General features: G+C 38.8%; 1 protein-coding gene across 1 annotated transcript in view; it reads left to right on the top strand.

The window, feature by feature from the left end:
* The window catches only part of TERT (telomerase reverse transcriptase), a 56,527-nt gene that overhangs the window by 1,672 nt on the left and 35,675 nt on the right, over positions 1 to 19,180 (top strand). Inside the window, exons 2-6 of the mRNA XM_043976296.1 lie at positions 1,179 to 3,111; positions 3,630 to 3,825; positions 10,457 to 10,646; positions 16,907 to 17,089; positions 18,101 to 18,262. Of these exons, the coding sequence (XP_043832231.1) occupies positions 1,179 to 3,111; positions 3,630 to 3,825; positions 10,457 to 10,646; positions 16,907 to 17,089; positions 18,101 to 18,262 (2,664 nt within the window). The remainder of the gene's footprint in view (positions 1 to 1,178; positions 3,112 to 3,629; positions 3,826 to 10,456; positions 10,647 to 16,906; positions 17,090 to 18,100; positions 18,263 to 19,180) is intronic.

Here is a 19,180-nt window from a genome sequence, read left to right as displayed (position 1 = left end):
ACCACATATCTAATCAGTCACCACATGCCACCATTTCTACTTTTACAACATCCTTCCATCTCTATCCACAAAGCCATTACCCATTGCCTGGATTATTTGCAATAGCCTTTTTTTAAAAAATTTATTATTTTTTTTAGTGAGGCAATTGGGGTTAAGTGACTTGCCCAGGGTCACACAGCTAGTGTTATGTGTCTGAGGCTGGATTTGAACTCAGGTACTCCTGACTCCAGAGCCAGTGCTCTATCCACTGCGCCACCTAGCTGCCCCTGCAATAGCCTTTTGATTTATTTCCCTGCTCATGTTTCTTCCCATTCATTCCCTTCTCTCATACAGCCACCAAAGTGATTTTCTCTAAGCTCAGATCTGACCATGGCTCTCCCTTACTTAGTAAACTTCAGGGGCTCCATAGTATCTTCACTGCCCTATTGGAAAAAATATAAACTCCTTTGTTGGACTATTAAGGCCTTTTACAACCTGGCCCCAGCCTCATTATGCATTACTCCACTCTCCCTACTTTATGGTGCAGCTGAGTAGGCCTTCTTTCTGTTCTTTGGACACACCATCTTCCTCTGAGACTTTGTATTGGCATTGCATCTTCCATGCCCTGAATGCACTCCTTCCTCACTTTTGTCTCATACCATCCCTTGTTTCCCTCAAGATATGGCTCAAGCAGCATCTTGTCTAGGAAATCTTTCCTGATTCTCCCAGCTACTAATTCGTGAATTTTCTCCCAAAATACCTTTTGTTTAAATCCTTTGTATTTATTCTCTATATACACTTAAATGTATAGGTTGTCTTCCACCCCCCCTTCCCCCAGTGTAAACTCCTTAAGGGAAAGGATTATGTCTCTCTCTTAGAATGTGAGGCCCCTGAGAGCAGGCTTTGTATTTGGTCTCTTTTTTTGTATTTCCAGTTTTGGTACATGGTCTGTACCTTTCAAATGGTTGTTGATTGACTCATTTTTTTAAAAACATTGATCCAAGGGGATATGGTCTTCTACCTGAAGACCATACCTGAATATAAGAGGTACCCTGAATATAGGAAGAACTTCAAAATGTTGTTGAATATATTTTTTAATTGGTTTTCTGCTTTGAGTAACCTAGGATCACTTTGTGAATGCTTATTTAGTAAATCAGAGAAAACTGCCATGAATAATTTTGAATTTTTTCTTTCTTCAGCTATCTTCCCAGAAGGAGGTGGTTGCAAGAATTGTCCAGAGGATCTGTGAAAAGAAGAAAAAGAATATCCTGGCTTTTGGCTATACCCTGTTAGAAGAAAACAAAATGTCATTGCCAGTTATGTTTACAACAAATGTCTACAACTATCACCCTAACACAATAACGGAAACAATTAGTGTCAGTGCCTTGTGGGAGATGCTCCTAAGCAGGATAGGAGATGATGTGATGATGTATATGTTAGAACATTGTTCCCTGTTCATGATGGTACCCCCAAGCTGCTCTTACCAGATCTCTGGGCTACCTATCTATGAACTCTCTTTAAAGAATCCTGACTCTTCATCTGGATTCATGCGGAGAAAATACCCAAAGCAGAGACCAAATGCCTCACTTGACAGTGCCAGAAAGATTTCCTTCCACAGAAAATCCTTGGTCAAATCAGATTTGAGGAAAGAGATGCTTAGATCCAAACACAAGGCCTTAAAAGTTGCAGGTCAAAACCAGAATGGTGCCGAGGATCTGGTAGATGAACCTCTTCAAGACAGACCTGAAGATTCCTGTGGGACTGAGCAGGGGCCTAATTCTGACCAAGTAGAAGAACAAGCCAGAACCCACTCCATACATTCCATCACGTCTCTGTTCTCTAAAAGGCAAAGGGAAGATGAAGAGGAAAGTAAAATTTCAGCAAAGCGGCCAAAGAAAGAGGAATGCCTTCTCAAAAATAGAACAGAGCAGGTCTTGGGAGAGGGTTTTGAACTCCATGCAAATGAGTCTAATTCAGACAGTGCTGAGAACATAACCCAAAGATCGATGGAAGACTGTTCTTCAAGGCATTTCTCCAATGAGAAATCTGTCCTCGAAGAAGATGGTATTGGGGAGAGATGTTTCAATGAAGCCAAGAGTGGCCTGCCCCTTTTGGAACATAATGATGGGGATTTAGCGTGTCATGATTCTCCTATGATCAAATCCACTCCCAAAGGTAAAATTAAAGCCAGATCTTCAGAAGAAGGTTTGAATGGAGGCACCAAACAAACTGATGCCATTTTCTCACATCCACATTGCCCTGGGAATGACCCACCAAAGAAATTGAGAAGTGCCTCCAGTTCTATTGTATACATTAACAGGAAACGTTTCTTATATTCTGGCCGCAACTTCAGAGAATCTTTGCCTACATCATTTCTGCTGAACCGTTTACACAATTCACTGTCTGGGGGTCAAAGGTTGGTTGAAACCATCTTCTTCACTAATCAACTCTTTGTGCAGAAGGGTGACCCACAGCAGCAAAGGACCCCCTGGAAAAAGAGACGTCTCCCCAAACGTTACTGGCAGATGCGGCACCTGTTTAAGGAATTAATACAGAACCACCGAAAGTGTCCTTACTTTATGCTTCTAAAAAAGAACTGTCCCCTGAGGATTTCAGCACCCAAAGCAGATCCTTCCAGCCAACTGGAAAAGCCACAAGCCATTGCTTCCAACTGTTTAACTGAATCTGAGGAAATGCAGCATCAAACCCAAGACCAAGGCCAGGAGGGGGGACAGATGTCCGAAGCTCCCCTGAGCTGTGGAAGTAATGAGCCTCGTTGCTCACTTATAGACCAGATACCTGATAAAGAATCAGTCCTTTCCAGTAAGATTTCTAAAAAAACACAGCCAGGGTCACCTGCAGTTGGGAAGGAAGTGTTCCCAGGCAAGGAAAGTAGTGATATCTTACAGCTTCTCAGTTGGCACAGCAGCCCTTGGCAAGTATATGTATTTCTGAGGGAGTGTCTTCACCGTTTGGTGCCTGCTGAGCTCTGGGGATCAACTCGCAACAAATGCCGCTTCTTAAAGAATGTGAGGAAATTCCTCACTCTGGGAAAACATGACAAGTTTTCTCTTCGGGAGCTGATGTGGAAGATGCGAGTGAAGGACTGTGCTTGGCTTGCCCTGGTGAAAGGTACTAACTCTTATTTAATAGCAGCTGGTTAGTGATGCAGCTAGGTGGTGAATGGATAGAAAACAAGGCCTAGAGTCAGGAAGACCTGAGTTCAAATCCAGCCTTCAGATACCTATTAGCTCTGTAACTCTGGGGAAGTCACTTAACTTCTCTTCTATCTCAAGTTTCCTTATCTATAAATTAGGAATAAGAATAGCACTTGCCTTAGGATCAAATGGGGATTATATATTTAAGGTGGTTTTATGGTATACCCGTAAGTGCTATATAAATGTTGATGATAAAGGATGATAATAATGATGCTAGGTGATAGGGATACAAAGATAGACACAGTCCCTATCCACAAGGAATTTATATTCTGCTGGGAGATTCTACTTCTCCCTCTAATTTCCATTTTGTTCCTATGACCAGGGTGAGGGTGGAGGAGGTAAGGTGATAAGGAAAAAGGTTGCACTTCAGTATTGAAGTTCTGTGGACTTTGTAGACATAATTTAGTTTTCTGACATTTTGACTCATTTCAGGGAATCACTTTGTTCCAGCCTCAGAACACCATTTGCGTGAAGAAATCTTGGCCAAATTTGTATACTGGCTGATGGACACATATGTGGTGGAGTTGCTCAGGTCCTTTTTTTATATCACTGAGACCATGTTCCAGAAAAATAGGCTCTTCTTCTACCGGAAGTGTGTTTGGAACAAGCTGCAAAATGTGGGCATCAGGTATTTATCTCTAGAGTACAACCTAAGTTGGTAGAGGGAGGTGATGCAGATACAAAAGGCAAGTGGATTTGCTTCTCTAGTATTCAAATGTCAAATGTTGTATCCTGTCTGTTTTAAATATAGTTACTTTGGGGACAAGGCAAAGATGGCAGAGAAAAGGCAGGTATTTGACTGAGCTCTCCCCCAAACCCCTTCAACTACCTTTAAGTAATGTCTTTAAAAAAAATTCTGGAGCAGCAGAACCCATAAAAGGACAGAGTAAAATAATTTTCCAGCCCACACATCTTAGAAGGTCATCAAGAAAGGTCTGTCACTCTGGGGTGAAAGTGCAGCATAAGGGGCAGCTAAGTGGCACAGTGGGTAAAGTGCCGGTCCTGGATTCAGGAGGACCTGAGTGCAAACCTGGCCTCAGACATTTGTTTGTTTGCTTTTTTTTTTTTTTCAGTGAGGCAGTTGGGATCAAGTGACTTGCCCAGGGTCACACAGCTAGTAAGTGTTAAGTGTCTGAGGTCGGATTTGAACTCAGGTCCTCCTGAATCCAGGGCCAGTGCTCTATCCACCGCACCACCTAGCTGCCCCAGGCCTCAGACATTTGACACTTACTAGCTGTGTGACCCTGGACAAGTCACTTAACCCCAATTGCCTCACCAAAAAAAAAGAAGAAGAAGAAGAGATAGTAGCAACTGAAGATACTGAACTAAGAAAGTGCAGCATAGTCCAGCACAGGCCATACCAGGACAGACCAGACCCCAGAAACCAGGAGCTGGCCTTGGAAGTGACTGAATCAGTAGCAGCAGTGGCTGCTTCCAGAGCTCTCAACCTATAGGTAGTGAGGGGGTAGAAAACTGGTCAGAAGGAGATTATAGGGCTCTCTTTGCTGGCACTGGGGCAGGACTCTATTGCCTTGCCCATACTCAGATCCTGGTCAGAGTCCTGGGTGGCAGTCCCAGGGTGAGGAGGAGCAATAGCACACCAGAACTTGTGGCTGCAATGGAGCACGGACCCTCATCACAGTTCTAGGCAGAAAATAGTGCTTGTGGTTTTTTACAGACCAGAGCACAGGCCAGGAGAGTAGTAAATATACCTTTCCTTAGGTCATATCACCTTGGTAGAACTGAAAACTTAAAGATGGCTAGAAGTATCTCTGAAAACAACTGCACAAAACTCCTGAAACTTGGGATAGTGAGCCCTCTATGTTGGGAGCAGAGCCTCACTTTAGCAAAGAATTAAAAGTTGAGAAATAGGCTGGGAAAATGAGCAAACAACAGAAAAAATTCTGACTATAGAAAGTTACTTTGGTGACGATGTAGATTAAAACACACATTCAGAAGAAGAATAAAAAGTCAACATTCCTACAGCTAAAGCCTCAAAGAAAAATATGAATTGGTCTCAGATAATGGAAGAACTCAAAAAGGATTTAAAAAATCAAGTAAGAGAGGTAGAGGAAAAACTGAGAAGAGAAATTAGAATGGTGCAAGAAAATCATGATAAAAGAGTCAACAGTTTGGTAAAGGAGGAACAAAAAATACTGAAGAAAATAACACCTTAAAAGACTAGACCAAATGGTAAAAGAGGTACAAAAATCCAGTGAAGGGGCAGCTAGGTGGCGCAGTGGATAGAGCACCAGCCCTGGAATCAGGAGGAACTGAGTTCAAATCTGGCCTCAGACACTTGACACTAGCTGTGTGACCCTGGGCAAGTCACTTAACCCCAATTGCCTCACCCCCCAAAAAAAAAATCCAGTGAAGAAAAGAATGCCTTGAAAAACAGAATTGACTAAATAGAAAAAAATGCACAAAAATTGACTGAAGAGTACAGCACCTTAAAAAGTAGAATTGGGGGCAGCTAGGTGGCGCAGTGGATAGAGCACCAGCCCTGGAGTCAGGAGGACCTGAGTTCAAATCTGGCCTCAGACACTTAACACTTCTTAGCTGTGTGACCCTGGGCAAGTCACTTAACCCCAATTGCCTCACCAAAAAAAAAAAATTTTTTTTAAAGTAGAATTGGCCAAATGGAAAAGGAGGCACAAAAGCTCACTGAAGAAAATAATTTCTTAGGGCAGCTAGGTGGCACAGTGGATAGAGCACCGACCCTGGATTCAGGAGGACCTGAGTTCAAATCTGGCCTCAGACACTTGACACTTACTAGCTGTGTGACCCTGGGCAAGTTACTTAACCCTCATTGCCCTGCCCCCCCCAAAATCCTTAAAAATGAGAATTGAGGAAATGTAAACTAATGATTCTATGAGACATTAAGAAACAATAAAACAAAACCAAAGGAATGAAAAAAATAGAATACAATGTGTAAGATATCCCTGGGAAAATAACTGACCTAGAAAAATAGATCCAAGAAAGATAATTTAAAAATTATTGGACTTCCTGAAAACCATGATCAAAAAAAAGAGCCTAGACATCATCTTTCAAGAAATTATCAAGAAAAACTACCCTGATATTCTAGAACCAGAGGGTAAAAGTAGAAATTGAAAGAATCTATTGCTCACCTCCTGAAAGAGATCCCAACATGAAAACTCCCAGGAGTATTATAGCCAAATTCCAGAGCTCCCAGGTTAAGAAGCAAATATTGCAAGCAGTCAAAAAGAAAGAATTCAAGCATCATGAAGCCACAGTCAGGATAACACAAGATTTAGTAACATCTACATTAAAAGATTGGATATTCCAGAATGCAAAGGAGCTAGGATTACAATCAGGAATCATCTTCACAGCATAATTGAATATAATTCTTTTTTTTTTTCTTTTTTTTTTTTTGCGGGGCAATGGGGGGTTAAGTGACTTGCCCAGGGTCACACAGCTAGTATGTGTCAAGTGTCTGAGGTCAGATTTGAACTCAGGTACTCTTGAATCCAGGGCTGGTGCTTTATCCACTGCGCCACCTAGCTGCCCCCTGAATATAATTCTTACAAGGGAAAAAATGGATATTGTGTGAAACAGAGGATTTTCAAGCATTCCTAATGAAAAGACTAGAGCTGAATAGAAAATTTGACTTTCAAATAAAAAACTCAAAAAAAGCATGAAAAAGAAAATAGGAAAGAGAAATCATAAGGGGCTTAATAACGTTAAACTGTTTACATTCATACATGGGAAGATGTTACTTGTAACTCTTAAAATCTTTCTTTTTATTAAGACAGAAGGATTATATATAGACAGACACAAGTATGAGTTGAATGTGAGGGAATGATATCTAAAAAAAATTAAGGGGTGAGAAAGAGGAATGCACTGAGGGAAAGGGAGAGGTATAATGAGGTAAATTATATCACATAAAAGAGGCAAGAAAGAACTTTTACAGTGGAGGGGAAGATGGGTGATGTGGCAGGGAATGCTTGAAACTTATTCTCATTAGAATTGGCTCAAAGAGTGAATAACATACACACTCAATTGGGTATAGAAATTTATTTTACCTTACAGGAAAGTATGAGAGGAAGGGATAAGAGAAGGAGGGGATGCTTAAAAAGGGAGGGTGGATTGGAGGAGGGGGTATTTAGAAACAAAACACTTTTGAGGAGGGACAGGGTGAAAGAGAGAATAGAATAAATGGGGGGAATAGAATGAAGGGAAATAGAGTTAATCATAACTGTGAAAAAAATTTTGAAGTAAGTTTCTCTGAAAAAGGCCTCATTTCTCAAATATCTAGGGAAATGAGTCAAACTTACAAAAATAAGAGCCATTCCCCAAATAAGTGATCAAAAAATGATACTTTTTCAGGTGAAGTAATCAAATCTATCAATAGTCATGAAAAAATGCTCTAAATCACTGTTGGGGGGAGAAATGCAAATTAAAACAATTCTGAGGTACTACCTCACACCCATTACATTGGCTAATAGAACAGAAAAGGAAAATGACAAATGTTGGAGGGGATATGGAAAAGTAGTTGACACATGCACTGTTGGTGCAACTGTGAACTGATCCAGCCATTATGGAGAACAATTTGGAGCTATGACCAAAGGCCTATGAAACCATGTATACCCTTTGACCTAGCAATACCACCTCTAGGTCTGTATCCCAAACAAAATAAAAAACAAAAAGGTAAAGGACATATATGAACAAAAATTTTTATAGCAGCTCTTTTTAGGTGACAAAGAATTAGAAATTGAGATGTCCATCAGTTGGAGAATGACTGAACCAAGTGGTTTATGATTCTGATGGAATACTCTCGTGCTGTAAGAAATGATGATCTAGATGCTCTCAGAAAAACCTGGGAAGACTTAGACAAACTGATGCAAAGTGAAATGAATGGAACCAGAAGAACATTGTACATAGTAACAGTAGTATTGTAAGATGATTAGTGGTCAGTGACTCAGCTATTCTCAGCAATATAATGATTCAAAACAACACTGAAGGACTTAAGATGAAAAATGCTATCTATCTCTAGAGAAAGAACTGATGGAGGCAGAATACAGATTGAAGCAGACTTTTTTTGCTTTCTTTATTTTTTATGAGTGTTTATTTTGGTCTGTGCTTTCTTTTACAACATGACTAATATGGAAGTCAGTTTTCCATGAGTACACATGTATAACATATATCAAATTACTTGCCTTTGCAATGAAAGGGGTGGGGAGGAAGGGAATTTGGAACCCAGTTTTTAAAATGAATGTTGGGGGAAAATAAAATACTAAATGAAAAAGAAAGGTTTTTTAAAAAGAATAAATAAATAAATAAATAAAAATAGCTACTTCTATGTTCTACCAAAAGAAAAGGAGTCTCCCTAGCTTTCAGAGCAGGAGTAGTGCCAGGAATCTGGTAAATAAACCTCTTTAGGGTAGACCTAAGGATTTCTGTGGGGTGAAGCAGGATCCCAACCCTACTGACCAAGTAAAACAGCAAGCCAAAACCCAGTCAGTATATTCCATAATAGCTCAGTTAGCAAAAAGTGACAGGGAGGCTGAAGAGGAAAGTCAGATATCAGCAGATTGGCAGAAGCAAGAAAAGCACTCATTACCTTTTGGGATATTGGTTGTTTTTTAAGAAATTTTATTATTGGGGGGGGGAGGGCAGGGCAGTGAGGGTTAAGTGACTTGCCCAGGGTCACACAGCTAGTAAGTGTCAAGTGTTTGAGGCCAGATTTGAACTCAGGTCCTCCTGAATCCAGGGCCGGTGCTTTAGCCACTGTACCACCTAGCTGCCTCAGCACTCATTTACAAAAAGAGTAAAGGACTTGTTTGAGGACAGACCATATATTCTATCTAGCATTATACTTAAGTGTATGCCCTTACATCATTTTCTCCCCTTCTCCTCCAAAAGAACACAGGACAGAGGCTGTGACGTTCTTTGTTTGCATATATAAGTAAATGTTAACAAATGTCTATTTTTGAATTGCATTGAAGGATCTCCTTGTTAGTGTAGATCAGTTCACAGATAATATCATGAGAGCAATACTCTCCTTTAAAGAGAATACATTCAGGTTTCACCCAATGGCCCGCTTATTTCAAGAAGTGTTCAATACAGTAACATTTCAGTATAGCAGAAGACAGAACACAGTCTTTTAAGTGTGGAGATTGGATCTTCTGTGGAGTTGGCTAATTATCCAAACTGAATGTGTTATTTTCTTGAACAGTTGGATTGTCATGATTCCAGTGATCAATCAGATCCATTTCTAACCTTTCTTGGGCATTACTTCAAGCTAAGAGATGCATATAATTGCACCAAAGACTAAAAAGAAGGACCTGCTTTGGTTCAGGTTTTTCTGCTCTTTTCCCCTTTATTCTTGGTATCCGTGCTTCTCCAGGTATTGGCCAACAGATTATCAGTGACCCACAAGAGATCTCTCTTGAAGAAGTATTGATTTTTGCAGTTGGACAAAATCTAGATTTTTTTTTCTGGTGAAAGTCGTAATTATATGATTTAATAAAACCCAGAAACGACATTGCTGATATCTCAGCCAAAAGTATTCCCTCTTTATGTGTGGAAAAATTTTTTTGGAGAGGAAAATGAAAATAAATAAAGTGGGTGTTCTTCAGGTACCTTGCTCCTGTTGGAACTAACTGAGAAGGATGAGAATCACTGCTATGATGCAGTGAAGGCTGCGGGTGGGGGGTTCTGCATAGTCTAATTAAAATGATAATTTCTTACTATTCTGCTGTAAATGGTTTGGGGTCAAATTTTTGTCCCTTGTCCATTAATCCTGGGTGCCTGGAAGACTCTGATCTGGTTTGGGTCACAAGAAGCCAGTACCCAAGAACCTTCCACCATGGTGCCCAGGCACCCAAGCACCTCAGCCAGTTATAATAATTAGGGCTTCTTACTTTCTGATAAAAGATTAGATGGAGCAACTTAATATTATTTGGTGGACCATTCATGGAATTATTATTTATTAATGAATAAAGAATATTTATTATTCTGTAGACTGCTAATGGAATGTAAAAGAAAGTGACTCTGTTAGTATGACTGGTTCTGTGACCTTGGACAAGTCATTTAACCTGTTTGCTTCAGTTTACTCAACTGTGATATGGAGATAAGAATAGCACTTAATCTCCCAGGGTTGCTGTAAGGATCAAGTGAGATAATATTTGTAAATTACTTAACACATAATAAGTACTCTATAAATATTATTGTTTTATTGTTAACTGTTATCTTCATCATTATTATTGCTATTAATTTAATAGTTATTTTTGTTTTAGAAAGCATTTTGATAAAGTGCATCTTAAAGCACTGTCAGAAGAGGAGATTAAGCAAAATTCGGAAACAAGATTTATCTGCCTGGCATCCAGACTCCGGTTCATCCCCAAACCCAATGGGCTTCGGCCAATTGTTAATGTAGACAGCATCGTTGGAGCCAAAATATCCAATAAGGAAACCAAAGATAAGAAGGTAATTGTACTTCATGTTCATATATGTATGTTGACCCTGTGCATATTTTATTTTTTTTTAAAGTGTGTGTATATATATGTGTGTGTGTGTGTGTGTGTATACACACACACACACTTTGTTTTTACATTTCTTAGTTTTCCCTCTGCATCCCTCTTTACTCCCAGAAAGCCATTCCTTATAATAAAAAAAAAAATAATAATTAAGGGGCTGGTGGGACAGGGAGGAAAACATTTATTTATTTATTTATTTCTGCATTCATTCATTTATTTGTTTGCTTGTTTATTTTTTTTAAAGATATCTATCACCAGTCTTTATTTTTCAAAATCAACGAGAGGGGGCCATCTTCTGACTGCCCTTTTAGCAATATCTGCTAAAATGTCTACTTTACATGTAAATCTAAACAAATATTTGACTAAAGGCTTGGTAGGCTGTCCAATCTTTTTTTCCCAGGATTTAGAATTTGGTTCTTATGAAATTTAAGTACTCTTACCCTTCCTGCATTTTTAAAAATTTATTTTAATTTTTTCCATTTATTTAGAATTTTATTTTTCCCCAATTACATGTAAAAACAATTTTAATGTCCATTTTTAATACTTTGTGTTCCAAATTCTCTTCCTCCCGTCCCCCTTAAGAATACAAGCAATCAGTATAAGTTATACGTGTAGTCATGCAAAACATTTCCACATTAGTCAGGTTGTGAAAGCAGACAGACAAAAAAACTGAAGAAAAAGAAACTAAAAAAAATATGCTTCAATCTGTACTCAGACACCATCAGTTCTTTCTCTGGAGATGGATCACATTTTTTATAAATACTTCAGAGTTGTCTTGGATCATTGCATTGCTGAGAATAGCCAAGTCATTCATTGCAGATTATCTTACAATATTGCTGTTTCTTTATATACAGTGTAAAAATTATATTAACTTAATTGGGTGCTAATCTGTGAACTACTAGCTAGCTAGCTGATTGCTTTTAGCTGGTAAAGCTATAGAGCTGGCTATTAGCTGCCTAAGCTAGTCTGCAAGGGCCGTTTAAAAATTCTCCCACTGCTTCTCCCAGACCACAAGAAACAGTCTTTTCCAATTTAACAGCAAAGGGTTTGTTTATGAGAATAAACTTAAAAATAAGGATAACGCAAGAAATACGACCTGACTGCATTTTAAACTTTCTTTCGGGCTGGCATGTCTCTTGCCTGAGGGTATGCTGGCCGCTGCCACCACCGCAGCCACACCTCACTTGGACTGGTTTGCCTTCGGTCCTCTCCCTTTCACTCTTTTTCTCCTTCACTCCAGCTCCCCTGCGTTTCTTCTCCCACCCACTGACCACTCGTGTCTCCACTTTCTCGCTAGCTCTCCTCCCTCTGTCTCCACTTTCTCGATAGCTCTCCTCCCTCTGTCTCCATAGCGTCCCTGTAGCATCCCCCTCTCTAACTTCCCCAGTATATAAAAGGCCTCTCATTGGGAACCCCGTGGCCAAGCCCCCACACACACAAAGCTAATTGGTTGGCCACAGGGGCATGGCCTGTTTGGGGTGCCCCAGGCCAATTTCAGCCACTCACAATAGTACATCTCACTTTGCATCAGCTCATGTAAGTCTTTCCAGAAAACATTTTTTTTAAGTTCAGTAAGGCTGGGGGCAGCTGGATGGTGCAGTGGATAAAGCACTGGCCCTGGATTCAGGAGGACCTGAGTTCAAATGTAACCTCAGACACTTGACACTTACTAGCTATGTGACCTTGGGCAAGTCACTTAACCTTTATTGCCCCACTTCCCCCCCCAAAAAAAAAAAAATTCGGTAAGGCAAATCAACACATTGGAGGAAAAATGACAAGATATGTAATATTCCACATCCAAAGACTCCAACCTCTGCAAAGAAGGGAGGATGGTGTCTTCTCATAGCTCTTCTTTGGGGCCGAGCCTTGTTAATAATTTCACATCATTTGGTTCTGATTATTTGTGGTGGTTGTCATTTCTATTTATATCATTGTAATCATTGTATGAGGCAGCTAGGTGGCACAGTGGGCTTGGAATCAGGATGACTCACTTGGTTCAAATCTGGCCTCTGACACTAGCTGTGTGACCCTGGGCAAGTGACTTTATCATGTTTACCTCAGTTTCATCATCTGTAAAATGAGCTAGAGAAGGAAATGACAAACCACTCTAGTATCTTTGCCAAGAAAACCACAAATGGAATCATGAAGAGTCAGTCGTGACTAAAAAATGACAGAACAACCACCATCATTGTATGTTTTTTCCACTCTGTTTAACTTCATTTGGAATCAATTCATGTAAATCCTTCCATGCTGTTCTGCATTTATCATGTTCATTGTTTGTTAAGATTCAGCATATGCCATTTCATTCATAGGCCATAGTAGTTTAATCATTTGTTTCCAGTTCTCTGCTACTATGAAAAGTGCTGCTATAAATATTTTGGTGTGTATTGGACTTTTCTATTTGTATTTGACCTTCTTGGGATATATGCCTAGCACTGGAATCTCTGGGTCAAAGAGTATTGACGTTTTAGTTCTTTTGTTTCCATAATTACATATTGCTTTCCACAATGATTTTACTAATTCCTAGCTCTATGAAAACTGCATTAATATATGTGCCTGCCCTTCCACAGCCCTTCCAACATTCCTGTCTTTTGTCATTTTTGCCAATTTGCTGGGCATGGTTGATGTGACTTACGTTTCTCTTTTTAATGATTTTGGGCATTTTTTCTCATGTTTATTAATAGTTTTGCAATTCTTTTGAGAATTATTCACATCAGTTAACTGCTTCTCTACTGGGAAATGACTTTCATCCTATATATTTCTGTTAGTTGTGTAGTATCTTGAATGTCAAACCCTTATCAGTGATATTTGACAGATTTTTTTCTGAATTACTGAGTTTTCTGAATTTTTTTTTCTGAACTGTTTATCCTAGATTTGTTCATTTTGGGGGTTTTTTGTGCAAAACTACAATTTGATGTAATCAAAATGATCTATTTTTTATACCTGTTTCTGTCTTTTATTTGGTTAAGAATTCATTTCTTATTTATAAATATGAAAGGTATATGAGCTGCTTATCTTTTTTTTTAATGTATAAGGTATTTTATTTTTTCCTTTACATGTAAAGATAGTTCTCAACTTTTGTTTATACAAGCTTTACAATTCCAGATTTTTCTCCCTCCCTCCCCTCCCTCCCCCCTCCCCTAGACAGCAGGTAATCTGATAGAGGTTATGTCTATATATCTCTATACATATACATATAGATATAGATATATACACACACACATATATATATACACACATAATAACATTAATCCTATTTCTGCATTAATCCTGTTACAAGAGAAAAAATCAGAGCAGTGATGCAAAACCTCAAAACAGAAAAAAAAAACAATAGCACCCAAAACAAAAGAAATATGATTCAATCAGCATCTATACTCCACAGTTCTTTTTTTTTTTTCCTTGGATTTGGAGATCCTCTTCTATCATGAGTTCCCTGGAACTCTTCTGTACCATTGCATTGGTGAGAAGAATATAGTCCATCACAGTAGGTCAACACTCAATGTTGATGATACTGTGTACAATGTTCTTCTGGTTCTGCTCATCTCACTCATCATCAGCTCACGTAAGACCCTCCAGGTTTCTCTGAACTCTTCCTGCTCATCATTTCTTACAGCACAATAGTATTCCATTGTATTCATATACCACAACTTGTCCAGCCATTCCCCAATTGATGGGCACCCCCTCAACTTCCAATTCCTTGCTACCACGTAAAGAGCAGCTATAAATATTTTTGTACATGTGGGTCCCTTTCCCCCTTCCATGATTTCTTTGGGCAAAAGACCTAAAAGTGGAATTGCTGGGTCAAAGGGTATGCACAGGGGCAGCTAGGTGGCGCAGTGGATAGAGCACTGGCCCTGAATTCAGGAGTACCTGAGTTCAAATCCAGCCTCAGACACTTGACACTTACTAGCTGTGTGACCCTGGGCAAGTCACTTAACCCCCATTGCCCCACAAAAACAAAAAAACAAACAAACAAAGGGTATGCACAGCTTTATCGCCCTTTGGGCATAATTCCAAATTGCTCTCCAGAATGGTTGGATCAGCTCACAGCTCCACCAACAATGGATTAGTGTTCCAATTTTCCCACTGCCTCTCCAACATTTATTATCTTCCTTTTTTGTCATTTTAGCCAATCTGATAGGTGTCAGGTGGTACCTCAGAGTTGTTTTAATTTGCATCTCTCTAATCATTAGAGATTTAGAGCATTTTTTCATATGGGAATAGATAGCTTTGGTTTCTTCATCAGAAAACTGCCTGTTCATATCCTTTGACCATTTCTCAATTGGGGAATGACTTGGATTCTTATAAATTTGATTTAATTCCCTATATATTTTAGAGATGAGGCCTTTATCAGAGCTGCTTATCTTTTAATTTTTTACATAAGATCTTTAATATTCAAGTCACATACTCATTTTTAATTTTTTGTAGAATATGGTTTAAATTATTGGTCTTTCTGCCCAACTGCTTTCCAATTTTACCAGTAAGTTCTTCTCTGTCTCCATGAATTATCCCTTTGGTAGATTGGTTGTGTGAGATTTAAAATTGACTATAAGAGCTTTAAACTCCCCTTTAACTTTTCCCTTATATATCTCTCAGACCAGTAAGAGAAAAAAGCCTCTGAGCTTTAATTAGAGAGGGATTAATTAGCTTTTATTGTTTAGACAACAAACAGGTGATACTGATTAGGGAAATAGGAAAGGAGAAATACAAATGAATAGTCTCAGATCTAAGCTTATTCTATATTCTCAGACTGAGAACCAGAGTCAAACGTGTGCCACCACTGAGAACCGGAGCCGATCGCAGTCCCCGCTAAACTCAGAAGCCAGAGTGTGCAAGCAGAGAGAGAGAGAGAGAGTTTTTTAAGCTGGCGCCCCGGAAATCTCTTGTGCTTGGCCGCACTCTCTCAGGCAGCAGCAGGCACACGGCTATTTGTCAGGGTCTCTTCCCCAAAAGGGCAGTCTTTCAAAAACTGGCGGTCCTTCAAAAACCGTTTCAATAGTATACGTTCAACTCTTAAATTTCAGTTAAAAACTTTCATTTTTTACCACATTTGGTATAGAATTAAATCTGTAAATAACTTTTAAGACCGTTATCATTTTTATTATATTGGCATGGCCCAGCCATGAATACTGAATATTCCTCTATTTAAGTTGTTTATTGTTTCATGGAGTGTTTTGTAACTGACCCTAAATAAGTATTGGGTTTTCTTTAGTAGATTGATTCTTAGATGTTTTATAGATTTTGTACTTATTTAACTTGGACTTCACTTTCTATTATTGCTGCTTGGATTTTGTTATTTTATAGAAACGAAATTGGTTTTTGTGGGTTTATTTGTAGCCTGACGAACCTATTTATTGTCTCAGATAGTTTCTTGCTGATTCCTGAGGATCTTCTGTTATCATCAAATAAATATTATTTTGTCTCTTCTTTGCCTATCTTTATACTAAACTTTAATTTCATCTTCTTAATGGTATTGTTAGCATTTTTTGAATTATAGCAAATAATATTGGGGAGAAGGGAATATAACTTTTCTTTGTTCCTGTATTTATATGAAAAAGCTCCTCCAAAATGAGGTGATATTTGTAAAGCACTTTGTAAGCCTTAAAGCTCTATATAAATGCTATTATTATTGTCATATTTATTATGCTTTCTTTTAATTCTAAGTAGATTTCTCTATGCTTATGCTTTGTAGGGTTGTTTTGTTTTAGCATAAATTAATGTCGCACTTTGTCAAAGGCTTTTTGGGTCTATTGAGACACAGTTTTAGATATTTTTGTTTTTGATTTGATTAACTATGTTGATTGTTTTCCTAACATTGAAACTTGCATTCCTGGTATAAATACATCATAGTTATAATGTCTGAAGAGTAGTTTTTTCAAGATTGTTTAAAATTTATATTCGTTAATAATATTGATATGATTCTCTTTCTTTGCTTTATTTTTTCCTGGTTTAGGTATTAGAATTTTATATTTCTCTTGTAAAAGAAGTTTGGCATAGTACTTTCTCCATTTTTGAGGATAATTTTTATATGATAGGTATTAATTTTTCTTTAAAAGTTGGATAGAATTTTCCTATAAATCCATAAATCCAAGAGTTGGGTTTTTCCTCCCTTTGGGCTTTATGTTAAGATATTGGGGAAAGGGGCATGGGGCCATTTGCAATAGGTTGTTTTGAATATTTTTAACCCATTCTCTTTTTTTCCCCCTTTAGATAAGATATTTCAATGGCCAGCTTAAAAACCTGTTCAGTGTTCTGAATTATGAGCGGACCATACACCCTGATGTCTTGGGGTCTTCCTTGTTTGGGATTGATGGCATTTATAAAGAATGGCGACAGTTTGTGCTCAGAGTGCAGCAATTCAAGGACAAAGTCTCCAACTTTTACTTTGTAAAGGTTAGTCTTCCTAAGGGTCATTTTGCTAGGAGCTGGAGATCTGAAGACTAAATGGAAATGTTCCCTACGTGTGTGTGTGTGTGTGTGTGTGTGTGTGTGTGTGTACACAGAATAAATGCCAATTCACCTTATATTGACAATAAATAGGTTTGGCAGGCTACAAATAAACCCACAAAAACCAATTTCATTTCTGTGATACATACTGGCTATGTGTAGCCCTGCCTGGGCAAATTACTTGACCTTTTATAGGCAATTCCCTGACTGTAAACTGCAGGGGAGGCACTGACATGCACTGGTGGAGGGAATTTCCAGGGTTCCCAATATTAGTGAAATCATAGGCCCTGTCCCTATCCCTAATTTGCCTGGATTGTAGTAGGTGCTTTAATAGATGCTTGTTGATTGATCATATTGCACATTTTAAAATGTTCCCCTCTTCTATTGCATGACCCCAAAGAATGTGTTAAGTCCATTTAGAATTTAAATGAAATTTTAAAGATGGGGAAATGGGTTCTAGGAGGTTGTGATTGACTTAGAGCCACAAGTAAGAAATGGCAAACAAGAAGCAAGGTTCATACCCAGAGTTTCTTCCCTTCAAGTTCAGAACCCTTTCCATCAGAACACACTGACTCCCAGAATTAGTTATGGCAAAATCCTGAAACATGCTTAATTTTTCAGGTCGATTTTCATCTTCTTGCCCCACTCCCACTCCAGGTCACTGTTATAAAGCAGGGCTTCTTCTCCTTTTGTGGGTGTTTTGGAGTTCTTGGATGGGGTGGGGGAGGCTATGGACCCCTTTGCAGAATAATGTTTTTAAATGAATAAAATAAAATGCAAAGGAAATTGGTTATATTGAAATACACTTACCAGAACATGAGAATTAAACAAATTCACAGGCCCCAGGTTAAGAACCCCTGTAAAAGAATTGCATTGTCTTGCAGAGTTAGCCAGGTCTTTGCCTTTTGAACATTATTCCCTTTTGAAGGTCTGTAACCAGTTTTTGTTCTCCCCCAGGCTGATGTGACAGGTGCTTATGATACTCTCCCCCATGACAAGCTTGTCGAAGTGATTGCCAGCATTATTAAGCCTCAAGAGAAGAAAGTCTACTGTATCAGACGTTATGCTGTAGTCCAGAAGAATGCCTATGGAAACGTCCAGAAATCCTTTAAAAGACACGTATGGCAAATATTTAGTGTCCTTAATACTGACGTCCTGATCTTGCATCTGCTTAGATTTCTCTACGTTCAGAGAATACAAAACCAGAACTTTACAGATATTACATGTTTAGCCCTTCTTGATTGGAGAGGCAGCATGGCATAGTGGATAGATTTGGGTTTGGAGTTGGGAAGTGGCTGGGTTCCAGTCCTATTTCTGATACTTACTAGCTGTGTCACCTTGGAAAAGTCACTGACATTCTCTGAGACACCTGCCAAAGCTTACACAATTAATATAGGCAGCTAAGTGGCTCAGTAGATAGAGCACTGGGCCTGGAGTCAGGAAGTTCAAATCCAGCCTCAGACACTTACTAGCTGTGTGACCCTAGACAAGTCACTCAAGCCTGTTTGTCTCAGTTTTCTCATCTGTAAAATGAGCTGGAGAAGGAGATGGCAAACCACTGGAGTATCTTTGCCAAGAAGAATCAACACGAGTGAGCAGTAACAAAAAAAGCTATTAAGTACCCAAGATAGGATTCAGACCCAGCTGTTCTGACTCCAAGTATACCATTTTATCCACTAATTAGTAGTGCAACTAGAGAGACACTGAGAATAAAAAGGGAATAAATTTAAGTGCATCTAGTTATATTCAATATTGTTGGAAATTTGAAAATGTGGTTCTTAATTTAGAAAATTAGTTCTTGGTGAAAGGTGAAGTAACCCCAGTGTATAAATTCACCAATAAATTTCTAGAACTTATGCTATGCAAGAGGGCATGTGATGCTCAATCAGGCAGAGAAAAACCTTGTAGTAGGCTTTTCCTTGAAGTTTAAAGACATTTTTAAAATTTTTATCTTCTGAGTCTATTGAGACTTTTAATGTGATGGACTTTGAGTCTAGACTGTAGAACCCAAATACTTCCCGTGTTAAGTTTTCCAGG

This window comes from Dromiciops gliroides, chromosome 1, assembly GCF_019393635.1.
Source record: "Dromiciops gliroides isolate mDroGli1 chromosome 1, mDroGli1.pri, whole genome shotgun sequence".
Lineage (NCBI taxonomy): Eukaryota > Metazoa > Chordata > Mammalia > Microbiotheria > Microbiotheriidae > Dromiciops > Dromiciops gliroides.
The sequence above is the reverse complement of the archived record's forward strand: the minus strand, read 5'-3'. Positions and strand labels throughout refer to the sequence as shown.